The 12,327-nt window shown below is 58.7% G+C and overlaps 1 protein-coding gene across 6 annotated transcripts in view; it reads right to left on the reverse strand.

Annotated features, from left to right (window-relative positions):
* ELN (elastin) overlaps nucleotides 1-12,327 on the reverse strand; it is a 31,916-nt gene continuing 19,589 nt past the window's right edge. For 4 of the 6 annotated variants that reach the window (XM_025425796.3, XM_025425798.3, XM_025425793.3 and 1 more), the window contains 17 exons: nucleotides 11,734-11,787; nucleotides 11,090-11,206; nucleotides 10,808-10,867; nucleotides 10,326-10,412; nucleotides 9,389-9,445; nucleotides 7,966-8,085; nucleotides 7,823-7,882; nucleotides 7,291-7,422; nucleotides 6,615-6,653; nucleotides 5,170-5,223; nucleotides 5,024-5,083; nucleotides 4,721-4,798; nucleotides 4,128-4,166; nucleotides 3,428-3,472; nucleotides 3,019-3,048; nucleotides 2,419-2,469; nucleotides 1-1,249 (listed from right to left, as the gene is read on the reverse strand). In XM_025425796.3, the coding sequence (XP_025281581.1) occupies nucleotides 1,206-1,249; nucleotides 2,419-2,469; nucleotides 3,019-3,048; nucleotides 3,428-3,472; nucleotides 4,128-4,166; nucleotides 4,721-4,798; nucleotides 5,024-5,083; nucleotides 5,170-5,223; nucleotides 6,615-6,653; nucleotides 7,291-7,422; nucleotides 7,823-7,882; nucleotides 7,966-8,085; nucleotides 9,389-9,445; nucleotides 10,326-10,412; nucleotides 10,808-10,867; nucleotides 11,090-11,206; nucleotides 11,734-11,787 (1,127 nt within the window). In that variant the 3' untranslated portion in view covers nucleotides 1-1,205. The remainder of the gene's footprint in view (nucleotides 1,250-2,418; nucleotides 2,470-3,018; nucleotides 3,049-3,427; nucleotides 3,473-4,127; nucleotides 4,167-4,720; nucleotides 4,799-5,023; nucleotides 5,084-5,169; nucleotides 5,224-6,614; nucleotides 6,654-7,290; nucleotides 7,423-7,822; nucleotides 7,883-7,965; nucleotides 8,086-9,388; nucleotides 9,446-10,325; nucleotides 10,413-10,807; nucleotides 10,868-11,089; nucleotides 11,207-11,733; nucleotides 11,788-12,327) is intronic. The other 2 variants (XM_049111060.1, XM_025425801.3) reach the window with 2 other exon arrangements.

A 12,327-nucleotide genomic window follows, 5' to 3' on the forward strand; every position in this document is an offset into this window, starting at 1 on the left:
TTTCCTTCAAAAGGTTTTCATTTATTAGTCTTTTCTCAAGCCATTGATTCTCTGTTCATGTTCAAAAGAAAAAAAAGTGTGTGTTTCATCCAGAGTTACACCAAAGTGATGAAGCTGAGTTTTCTACTGGGGAATATAGCTCCCCAGATCAGAAAAAAAAATTTTTTTTCTTTTCAATTAATCACGAAAACAAAACCAAGAGAACATCCACAATCCAAAATAATCCCCAAATATCCAGGACAAAAAATAAAATATTTATTGATCTATCACAGCGAGACACAAAGAGATGGGCGGGGCAGGGGTGGGAGATGCTCTGAAGTTCAGTGGTTCCAGGGAGGGATGGGGGATACAGTACTGCATGGGGGGGACCCAGGTTGGGGAGGAGATTCCTGCCACCCCAGCTAGCATAGCTCCTCACACCCTGGGTGCTCAGGCCCCATCGTAGGGGTGTGTGGGGGGGGTTGGAGGCAGGGTACAGGCCGCCAGGACAGGGTAACCAGGTTGATGGTAGGGGGCACCCAGCCAGCTAGTGGTGCTGGGTGGTCAACTGGGGACAAGGAGGGATGGACGGATGGACAGATGGATGGATGAATTCCACAAGAGCAAGAGGGCTGTTCCCAATGGGGGTCTTCCAATCCGAAGGTGTCCCCAGAAGTGGGGAAGAGGTGGCGGGCAAGGGGGCTCAGAGATGGTATGACCGAATCCAGCTTGAGGCTTTTGGTGCTTAGGTACCAACTGGACCGCAGCCAGGGTTGGGGGATGGGTTCTGGTGGGCAGGGGGAGATGGGACTGCCCAGGGAGTGTCCGCACCATCTTCAGAGGAGCCCCAGGGAGGGGGTTCCCGGGGCTGCCCTTCCCTCCTCCCTCCCCCAGGAAGATGAGAGCACCAGCACGTAGCACCAAGTTCCCCTGGAGATGGAGAGTGTGTGGAGGGGGAGCTCCTGGGTGGGAAGGGGGTGGGGGCAGGTGGCTAAGCCCACCTACCCCCCGGCCTCTGAAGTAGGGGGTTTCCTGGGGCCCACTTGGCCACCACTCTTGTTTCCTTGCTTTGTGGATTTCCAAGGCCACCCAGCCTGGCCTGTCCCTCCCGGGGTGGGGACTGGGGGGGGGGGGCGCGTAGGGGTAGGGATCACAAGGGGTTTACATTCTCCACCAAGCAGTAGCACCAACGTTGATGAGGTTGTGAGTCAGGGGTCCTGGGAAGCTCACTTTCTCTTCCGGCCACAGGATTTCCCCAGGCAGGCCCCACCTGGCCAGGAGGAGGCACACATGACCGTCGGACCCCTCCGGGGTACTGCCCAAGCCCCTGTCCACATAGTCTCATACCCCCATCACCACAATGGAGAACAGAGGCTCCAAAGCCATGAGAGGCCTGGCCACAGCCTCCCGCCAAACTCTGAGCCACTTGCCTTAACTCCTACTTGGCAGGTGGGAGGGAGCTGGGCCTGCAGGATGGTGGTCTAATCAACGCTCAGAGAGGGGAAGGGGCCTGACCTGGACAATGTCTGTATATTCTGAGCACACTGTGTTTGGGAAGCCTTCAGCAAGCAGCTCTGAACACACTAACTGGCCTCGTTTTAAGCCATCAAGGCACCCCTGTCTGGAAGGAGGGCCTGGTGTAGTTTCTACCTCTGCTGGAGCTCAACGTGGCTCCATACCGCCACCTGGTGGCAGCGAGCAGCCGAGTGGGGCAGGAGGACAGGCTTTTCTGTGAAACTCATCTAGGCCTGGATGTTTGGAAAGCAGTGGCATCTATCAGGCCCGGGGCATCAGGTGGTGCCTGATTGAGATCTGGGTACCCCGGACAGGGTCAGGCTGGTCTTGCCTCTGCCTCTCCCTGTCCTGGCCCCAGCTGCCCCCTCTGTGTGGTGGGAAGCAGGTGGGGACAGGCTGAGTAGACACAGGAACGGGCCTGTGTTCTTCGGGTCTCCTTTGGGCACTGTTGGGAGGGGCCTTGGGAAGCGGTGACCATTAGCTGCCCCCCACATTCCCAGAGGGACGTCTGCATCTTTGAGCAGGTGGTGCACCTTGGGTCCCCCATCCATCCCTCAGATTCCCTGACTCTAGGGTCTGTTGTCCTGTTTATCCTCTCTCTCCTCTGTTCCTCTGAGCTCCTCCCTTCTCTTTCTCTTGGCTCCTCCTGGTGGGGCTGGGGGTGTGGGTGGGCAGCAGCGAGGGAGGAACTGCCCAGCCTGGCCTGGGGCGAGCCTGGAGGGTCCCAGGCCCATTCTTAGCTCTGAGTGTCTGGGTCCGAGCTAGATGCAGGGATGGGAGTGACGAGTCCAGCTCCCTGCAACCTCCCCACTCCCTCCCTGCCTTGTCTAGCCCAAACCCGCTGTCCCCCTCCCAGGCTGATGGACCCCAGTCCTCTGCCTCTCCCCCGCCCTACCCTCTCCCAGGGGTGGAATCTCTACTCACCTTGGTATCCCAGGGCTCCCAGGGCCCCTCCATAGGGCTTGGGAGGTTTACCTGTGGAGGGAAGGGTGAGAGTTGGGGATGGGGGCAGGCTTTGCCGCCTTGCCCAGAACCCCTGCCATGAACCAGGCCTCTGGTCTGTCGCAGAAGATTCTGAAGACCTTCCTGCCCCTCCCGCCTGGGCTTCGGGTCTCCCCCCAGCCTGACCCCTGCTGTACTCCCTACAGAGGGTCTCCTGCCTGTGGAAGGCTGAGCAGCTAGGAGGGTGCCCCCTGGCCATGCAGACCGCCCCAACCTAACATGCCCTGGGCTCTGACCTCCCTGACCACTTGCTTGAACGGATTTTATTCTCCCCTTACATGTGGTCATCAGGCTCTCCAGTTACCCCAGACACCAGCGCTGGCCCAGGGCTCTCCATCTCCTGGTGTCCCGTTCCATGCCAAGCTGGGAGCTCCAGGAAAGGGGTCCTTGCCCTCATCCCTACACCCCATGGCTGAATTTTCTTGGCATTGGAGGGCCAGCCCAGGGCCGTGGCCACAGTCACCACTGCCACGGTAGCACCCTACCCCCACTCCATGAAAGTAGCTCAGGGCCCCAACTCACCACCAATTCCCAGGCCCCCGGCTCCACCACCTGCAGGACAGGGAGAGGGGCCATGAGTGAGTCCACTTCTGGGGAGCCCGCCAAACCCCACCCTGGGCAGCCAAGTTCTGGGCCTGGGTGTTGGGAGCCCTGGACTCTGCCTCACTCATCGTGTGACCTTGGGCAAGTCCCTGGCACTGCCTGAGCCTCAGTCTGCCTCATGTGGAACATGGTGCTTTGGACAAGCTGATGCTCCCAGGCCTTGCAAGGGAGGGAGAGGAGAATGAGGGAGGCCCAGCTTCGTGTAGGGAGGTCATAGGTCTGCCCTGGGTCCTGGCTCTGCCCTTCCAAGCAGATTAAGCAGCAGAGATGGCAGGATGGGGCTAGAGGGCTAGGTGGGGGGGCCGAGGGACAGGGAGCCTGGGTGTACCTGGGTAAATAGGAGACAGTCCGAAGCCAGGTCTTGCTGCAACTCCTGTGGGAGGGGTTCAGGGTTGGCGTGGGGCAAGCCCTGCCGCAGCCTCATCACCTACTGCCTCTATCCCCGGGACCACCTCACCTCCTCCCTGCTGTGCACCCCTCGCTGGCAAGAGTAGCTTTCCTTACAAACCTCGTCTCCACCTGGCATCCCTGCAGGGGGCCTCATACCCCCAGCCCGTCGGCCTGGTCTGTTGCCCATGGTGTACCCCCTGGCCCTGAGGCCTGCCACTTTGCCCAGGATGTTCCCTTTCTTGGACTGTCCCTTGCACTCTCTCTCTCATGTCTGTGTGCTAGATGCAGCTCCAGGAATTCCCCTGGCTGGCCAGAGAGGCCTCGTCTAGACCCAAGCGGAGCTGGGCATCTCACAGAGACATGGTCCCTACCTCCAACTTGGAATGGCCTGGTGGCTCCCAGGACACCACCAAGGCCAGTGGCACCTGAGAAGAGGGTGGGCAGGGGTTAGGACGAGGCACAGCTGAAGGGGCCCTGAGCAGCCCCTCTGGGTTCTGGGGCCAGGGGTACCTTGGGCAGGCCTTCAAGGGCAATGGGAGCCAGGTGGAGGTCTGAGCTGGGCCGGGGATGGGGCAAGGTGGTGGGGGCAGAAGCAGCCTGACATCTGGGCAGCAGGAGGGCAGGAAGGAGTGACTCACCATATTTGGCTGCTTTAGCAGCTGCAGCTGGGGACACACCTGGGGAGATGTAGGGCACAAGAGTCAGGCGTAGCACCCCACAGGCCTGTCCCCTCCTGGCCTGCCCACCTGCTCATTACCTGCCACCATCCTCTGGCCACCCTCCCTCATCCATCCAGCTTCCCAAAAGTCTTTAGGAAGCTCTTCCTGCCTGTCCAGTCTGGAGCACACAGGATGAGACTCAGGACGGTATAGGTAGGGGGACACAGGGATGACCCACGAAGGAGTGACATGTCAACATGAGCCCCCCCAACCTGCGCCCTCAGTGGCTGAGAATTTGGGGGGAAAAATTTCCCTTCCAACTTTCCTTTTCCTCTTTGGGCAATGGGCACAACCATCCTCATCCTGATGAATTCTCACTTAAGGTGGGCGGGGAGGCTGACAGAGGAGAGTGAGAGGAGGGGGCCCTAGCTTGCGTTTGCAGAAGGTCCTCCAAATGCTGCAGGCCAGCTTGGGGCTGGTGTGGCAGGGTGGGAAGGAAAGTCAGTCTCTCTCTCTCTCTCTCTCATACACACATGCCCCCTTTACCCTCTGATTCCGGAGCAGACCCTCACCTCCGAAGCCCCCAACCCCTGGGATGGCTCCCCCGGCTCCGAGCCCCCCGGCTCCCAGGGCTCCGGCTCCCCCGAGGCCTGTGGAGAAGCTGTGTGTTAAACTCCTGCTGGTGGGAATGGCAGGTCTATCTGCAGATGGTGGGGTTCTCATCGCAGGACCCTGGTAGAGCCTGAGCTCCCAGGGCCTCGCAGGGTGTAGTGGTGCCAGGGTGTGGGCTGGGCCCCAGGGAGACTGCTCCTCAGGGCCCCGTGCATGGTCAGAGGCCTCCCCACACCAAGCCCCAGGGGCCAGCCAGTGCTCACCAAATTGGGCAGCTTTGGCAGCAGCTTTGGCAGCAGCAGCTGAGGCCGCAGGTCCGGCTCCTGGGGACACAGAAGGAATCAGGGGGAGGGACTCTCCACTGGCCAGTCTTCCTCCCTGCCCAACCTGTCCTGGGCTTCTGACTCACCTGCCACACCACCTGGGACACCTGCTCCACCAAGAGCCCCGACCCCTCCTGCTCCTGTGGAGAGAAGGTAAGAGTCAGTACCCCAATTTTTTCAGGGATGCTAGCTAAGCAGACATGTGGACAAAGCCATGTGACCCAGCGGAAGGAGCACTCGGCCAGGCACCTGGGTCTGAGACCTGGCTCTGTCCTGACCAATGGGGCAAGTCTTGAGTCTTGGCCTGCCCATTTCTTCTCCTTCCCAGGCAGCTAGCACTGAGAGCCACCAGTGCCTTCAGTGGTGGCTACGAGCTGCCGGGGGTAGAAGAGCACTGTCAGGTTCTGACAGCCCCGTGTTCAAATTCTGCTTTCTCCACTCATTATAGCTGTCGCCTCTTGGAGTCCCAGAGCTCCATCTCCCTAACAGGGGTGATGATCCGTACCCTGCTTCCACTATCAGTGTTTGGGAGGGTGAAGGGACACACTCCTGTGCACGAACTCTGAGTTCTGAACCACTACTCGGTGCGGAGCTGCTGGGTATGGCCACAGTTCACACGTCACCCTTCTCTGTGCTTCGAATGTTGTAACCTGCTTATTATTCATCACAGCAGGGAAGGGAGGGACCACTGTCACCCCCATTTTGCAGATGAGAATATTGAAGCACAGCAGAGGTGTCCTCAAGTTTCCACAGCAAGACCTGGCTCGGGAGCCAGCGCCCTCAACTGCTTTGTTTCCCGGGCAACATCTGTTAGACTCAGGCGGCCGGCAGCCGGCCAGACACAGAAGAGGGGCCTGTGGGTCACCAGGCCCGCGGGGGGTGGGGGACGGAGGAAGCCGGGATTTTCCGCGGTGGAAACTGGCCCCAAGTGGACGGGCCAGGGCTGGTTGGCGGCTCCCTGGCAGGGGCCCTGGTCCGGCTCCTAGGAGGCCAGGAATGTGGGGGCCACAGACAGTGTGGGGCTGCCAGGTGGGGCTGCCAGGGCACCACGCGGAGGGACAGACAGGCCTGCCACGTCCTCCAGGCTCGTGGCAGGCGCAGTCATGCTGACAGCAAGGCGGGCGGGAGGCTGGGGGCCTGGACGAGGTGTTCCGGCACTGCTGGCAAGGAGGAAGGAGCTGCCCTGCAGATGGCAGGCCTGGCCCCTGGCCTTGGGTCCCACGCAACTGTCAGGGCCAGAAGGGCCTTAGGGACTACAGTCCTCATCAGGGAACTGCCACCAGTGGGGCTGGAAATGTGAGGGACGTTTTGAGTCATCCTGGAGCTGGAGGCACGATAGGCATTCAGCAGGCCGGAGCCAGGCCTGCTAAACCATCATTAATGTGCCCTAGAAACTGCCTTTTTCCATCCTGACCCTCCCAGCCCGTGCTGCAGGCTCTCGGCACTGGGCCCCGGCGCATGGATGGGAGATGGGTGACCAGGTGTTATCAGGGCTTGGGACCGGAGTGGGCGGTGTGTGGGGTCCACTCACCATATTTGGCTGCTTTTGCTGCAGCCAGGGTTCCAGGTACTGGGGAAGAGAGAAAAAGGAGAAGGGGGCTGGTCAGCAGCTGAGCTCTGTGCCCAGGAGTTCTGCCTCCTCCAGGGAGCCCTCCCTGACTTCCTCAGCCTTCACTGGTCCTCTCAAAGCTCTGAAACCATGGCTTTCCAGCTGGCACTCACTGCGCCTCTGCTCTGGGCACAGAGTTCCAGGATCTAACCGTGCTGCTGCCAATTGGGTCTGGGGCTGCATGAAGGCTGAGCTGCACCTCCTTCCAACTGCCCCCCCATCTCCTCGTGCACAGTGTGGTCCTGGGGGCCTGTGGGTCCTAGTGGCCCTTTTGTCATCGTGCACTGACAAGGGGAGTGCACTGGCCCACTCAGGTCTGCTGACCTCAGCAGCCTCCACCCTCCTTTCCTGGGAGTGGGCTACTCAGTTTGGAACTCTGTTTCTCCTCTCCTGAGCAGGCAGGTACTCTGAAATCTAGCAGCCTGGGGCTCCCTTTGCCTGGCCTGCCCCCCCATCTGTTACCCCAGTCATCTCTGACTGCTTGGGGGCTCACTGCGAGCTCCTGAGTAAGGCTGCTGGGGATGTGCCGGCAGGAAAAGAGGTCTCCCTCCTCTGAGCTAGGGGGCAGTTTCTGCCCAGGCCCTAGAGGTCGCCTCACCTGCACCTGCCCCAAAGCCAGGAACGCCAGCACCAACTCCAAAGCCAGGAATGCCAGCACCAACTCCAAAGCCAGGAACGCCAGCACCGACTCCAAATCCAGGGACGCCAGCAGGAAGCCCAGCTGCAGCCCCTGGGGAAGGTGGGCAGTGGTGGGGCGGCGGCGGGCAGGGAGCATGCACCCACAAGGGTGCCCTGCCCAGGGAGCTGAGTCAGGCCCAAGGGCAGGGGGCCCAAACCCACGCAGGGGCCTTCTCCCGTTACACCTGCCCTCTCTATACAGCCATCAAGAATGATCTTCCTAAGTCTCCCACGGACCGTCAAGTCCAGACCCTCCCAGGCTGGCACTCAGGGCTGCACAGGGACCATGGACACCATCCTCCTTCATGCCCAGTCTGTGCTGCCGACCCCCCTGGCAGCCGCTCTGGGATCTAATGAGGCTGCATAGCATGGCGGTGGGGGTGCAGCTCAGGGTCCCTCTGGGCCAGCTCTGGGCTCACGGGCCGAGGAGAAATGGGTGGCAGGGCACTCACGGTACTGTGCTTTGGCGGCCGCTTTAGCAGCGGCTTTGGCAGCAGCTGGGGTCCCCACTCCTGCAGGGAGAGGGAGGGGGTTCAGGGACAGCACCCAGGGAGGACTCAGAGGCCCCTGAGGCCCACTTACACGGGCAGCTCACCTGTAACACCACCGGGGCCGATGCCAATGCCGGGACCAATGCCGGGACCGACACCGGGACCGATGCCGGGACCAACACCAGGACCGACACCTGGACCCACGCCGACACCGGGACCTAACCCTGCAAGAGCGAGAAGAGCTCATTGTTAGCCCAGTCTTGACCAAGGACAGAAGCTGATGGGAAGAGCAGAGGGCTGGGAGTCAAGAGCCTTGGGATCATGTCCCAGCCTGGACACAGACTTGCTGTGTGATGTTGGACAAGTTACTTTCCCTCGATGAGGCTCAGCTTCCTCATCCCTACAATGAAGCATGTGTAGGGCCCTTTTTTAAAAATATTTTTAAGATTTTATTTATTTATTCATGAGTGACACAGAGACAGAGAGAGAGGCAGAGACACAGGCAGAGGGAGAAGCAGGCTCCCTGCGGGGAACCCAATGAGGAACTCGATCCCAGAACCCTGGGATCATGCCCTGAGCCGAAGGCAAATGCTCAACTGCTGAGCCACCCAGGTGCCCCAGGATCAGGAGCTCTTAACTTTTGGAAGACAAGGAGCCCCTTTGAGGCTTCTGAGGGTGACAGAGGCAGCTGTACTGTAAAGGGAGCTTGGCAAGACAAGGAGACCTGGGCTCAAAGCTCAGCTCAGTGGCCGTTGAGCTCAGCAAATGTGGGCATGTTACTCAAGCTCTTAGAATCTCAGTTTCCACATCTGTAAAATGGGAATAATAATACCAACTCCATAAAGTTGGTGTAAGGATTACCCCCACAAATAGTGGCTTGGCAAAAAGGGGTCATTTGCCATATGCGAGTTTGGGAGTCAGCAGACCTGAAGTCAAGATGTTCTCTGGCCTAGACAGTAAATTTTGTGATCTGAACCTTGATGTCTGAGAGTCCCTAAGGCCAAGGCAGAGGGGACCCCTCCTCCCACCACTGGCCCAGAGCCTGGTGTACAGTTGGAATCTAAATGGGGCTGCTGTGGTTTGCCATGTTCAGGAAGGTGTGAATGCCTGGGCCTGCCAGGGGGGACTTCAGATGTAGCAAGAGACAGACAGCTTCATCAGGGTGCAAGAAGTAGTACTGTAGCTCTCAGAGCAGAGGAGTCCGGTGAGCCCAGCTGTAGTCCAGAGGGGGGACAGGCCCCGGCTTGGGCTGGGCTGGATTTGGAGGCAACAAGGGCTTTGGGAAGGCTGAAGAGCCAGGTCTGGAGGGCTCACCAAGGGCCATTCTCACTTTGCTGTCCTGATCAGAACTTTACCTACACCTCTAAATGTGGTTGGATAGGCCGAAGGTGGTGAGAAAGCCCAGAATGTGACAGCTCCAGGGGGCTTGCCTTCCAAGGGTCACTGAGGCCCCAGAGCAAGGAATGTGAGGGAACAGTTCTCCAGGATGGGGGCTGGGAGCAGGATGAGGGGCTGGGGGATGCTTACCAAATTGGGCAGCTTTGGCAGCGGCTTTGGCAGCTGCAGCAGCTGGGGTCCCTGCTCCTGGAGAGGTAAAGGGTAGGGTCAGGGGGCAGTCCCCAACACCCCTCTCCACATCTCCTCCACCCCCACTGTCCCCTATTCTGGGAAGACCACCTGACCCTCCCCATGCTGCCTCCTCAACCTGCAGACAGAGGAGTACACAGGGCCAGCGTGGCTCCCAGGCCCGCTGGGAGGATGGCCCACTAGCCCAGCTGGGCACGTCCCTTCTTGAGCTCTGTGACTGTGAGGTTCTAGCTCTGGCTACGGCAGAGGGGAGCCCAGAGCCGATGCGCAGAAGCACAGACCCTCTCCCAAGCCTCTAGAAGTCTCTTGTAGCTTTCTGCTGAAGGTGGTGTTAATTAAAAAAAAAAAAAATCTAACAGTGCTTGTATCCCAAACTGGAGGAAACAGCTCGTTTTTTGAGGAGGAAACACAAAAGGAAAAATTTTCTCCCATAAAGTAGGCATGCAGAGAAGGAATCTGGTGGGGAAGAACAGCCAAGGAAGTCTCTAACTTAATCTCCTTGTAATTTCATTTCTTCTCTTTGGCCTGTGACTGCTGGGGGAGGATGAACCCAGGAGAGCCATAGGGGGGCACAGGCCCTCCCCCTGATCAGGAATCAGAGAGGCCACTGGAGTAAAAGAGGCCCCTCAGCCCTGGCAGAGCAGAGCTCCGCTGCCTATCCCGGTGGTGGCTGACTTCCCGAGCCTCCCCTGCAAGCTAGGATCCCATGGGGGGATGGGGGTCTTCCTTCCAAATCAGGGAAATTTGCTCTCCCTCCTCCCCATCTCTGGGCTCCATAAAAGTCTTGCCAATCCGCAAAATGATGCCCTTGACCTGGTCAGCTCCAGGGCTCTGCGAGACAAACCAAACCCATCTCTGGGTTAGGGACACAGCTCACCTGGCACCCCTCCTGTGCCCGGCACACCTGCTACTCCATCTCCGACTCCTGGCACCAGTCCCCCTAATGCTCCTACTCCTCCAGCACCTGGAGGAGTGAAGAGTGTCAGGCTCTGTCCCTCGAATCACCCAGTTCTTAGGAGAGCGAAGGGTCAGGGTGGCGTAGGGAGCAGAATGGCTGCGTGGGCACCTCCGACTTGCTGGTTTGGGGTCGAGGTAGTGAGCAGGGTCCCAATAATTGTAGTGGTGGGTAATTGAAGAGGGTGGAAGAGTTCAGAATGGCTTTGGAAGATGGGGCTAGAGACTCCCCGCCCCCACCTTGACCTGGGCCATTGAGCCCCAGAGGCCTGAGCATGAGGTGGCTCTGCCCTTGTGCTGGAGAAGCGCTCTGAGCTTGGAGCCTGGGTGCCACGGGACAGCAGGGCTTGGGAGGAGGGGAGGGTGCTAGCCTTGGCGTGGGGACAGGCACGGCTGGGCACTTACCGTACTTGGCTGCCTTGGCTGCGGCTGCTGCCTGAGCGGCTGCTGCTGCCTGGGCTGCAGCTGTGGGGAGGGAGAGAGCCCCTCAGGAACCCCACTGGGTCTGGAGGGAGGCGCTGTGCCTATCGCACACTTACCCGAAAGTGCTGGAACCCCTCTCTGCACCCCACCCCCAGCTCCCTGAGCACTCTGAAGCCCAGTCTATACTCCCCTGCACCTCCCCTCTCCAGAGCCCTACAATAGAGAATCCTTTTCCTCGGTTCCCCACATGGAACTCAGGCTCACGGGAAAGGGGGGCTCCAGGAACACCTCCAGCTCCGATACCGTAACCAGGAAAGCCCCCAGCACCAACTCCCACTCCGTAAGTGGGAATGCCTCCAACTCCCACTCCAGCTCTGGCCCCTGTAGAGGGAAGAGAATCAGGTGGAAAAGCGTCACAGTAAGAGAGGCTGAGAAGAGCTCGGGGTTGGGGGGATGCTGGTCAACTTGGAAAGAGGACACAAGCCTCCCCCAAGTCTGGTCCACGAAGGGCCAGAAACCATAAAATGGCCCCAGACCAGCCTCCTCCAGGGAGCCTTTATGGACACCCCCCATCCCTCCGTGTTCTCCAATCCCTTTCTTCTCTGAGCACTTGGGGAAGGGCCTCGTTGTTGGCTATGGAGAGACTATGGGCAGGACCATATCCCCAGCCAGGCTTGGGCTCCTCTGACAGGGCCCTGGCCAGGGCCAGGGACACTGTCTCCATTGGGAATGCCATACTGGGACTCTCCCATCACTCAGCCCCATGGCCTCATGGTAGGAGACATTTTCCTGGGGCCCAACAATTCCAAGTCCCAGCTCTGCCAATGACTTGCTGTGTGACCCTGGGCAAATTACTCCCCTTCTCTGGCCAGAACCAGGTGGGGCAGAGCTATCAGCACAGCACTGACCGTATTTGGCTGCTTTGGCGGCTGCTTTAGCGGCTGCAGCTGGTGACACAGCTCCTGGAGATACCAAGGGGAACACAGATGACACAACGGTCTACCTATCTATTTACCCATACATCTCCCCTTCTACTCCCTGTCTTCTTAACCACCCATTTATCCACCCATTAATCTACCCATATGTCTGTCCATTTGTTTGTCTATCCTTGGGCTTCCATCCACCCCCTCAACCAACTTAATCAACTCTCTGTCCATCCATGCACCCATTTATCCACTCATCTGCCTACCTATCCATTCATCTAACTATCCAGTTATTCATTTTGCATCATTTGCCTTCTATGCACTCATCTCATCATTTGCTCATACAACCATGCGCTTATCCATCTATTCATCTATCCACCTATCCATCCATCCATCCATCCATCCATCCATCCTTTTTTCGATTTTATTTATTTATTTAAAGATTTTATTTATTTATTCATGAGACACACACACACACACACACAGAGAGAGAGAGAGAGAGAGAGGCAGAGACACAGGCAGAGGGAGAAGCAGGCTCCATGCAGGGAGCCTGACGTGGGACTCGATCCTGGGTCTCCA

The sequence above is a fragment of the Canis lupus genome, chromosome 6 (assembly GCF_003254725.2).
Source record: "Canis lupus dingo isolate Sandy chromosome 6, ASM325472v2, whole genome shotgun sequence".
In the NCBI taxonomy this organism is placed as follows: domain Eukaryota; kingdom Metazoa; phylum Chordata; class Mammalia; order Carnivora; family Canidae; genus Canis; species Canis lupus.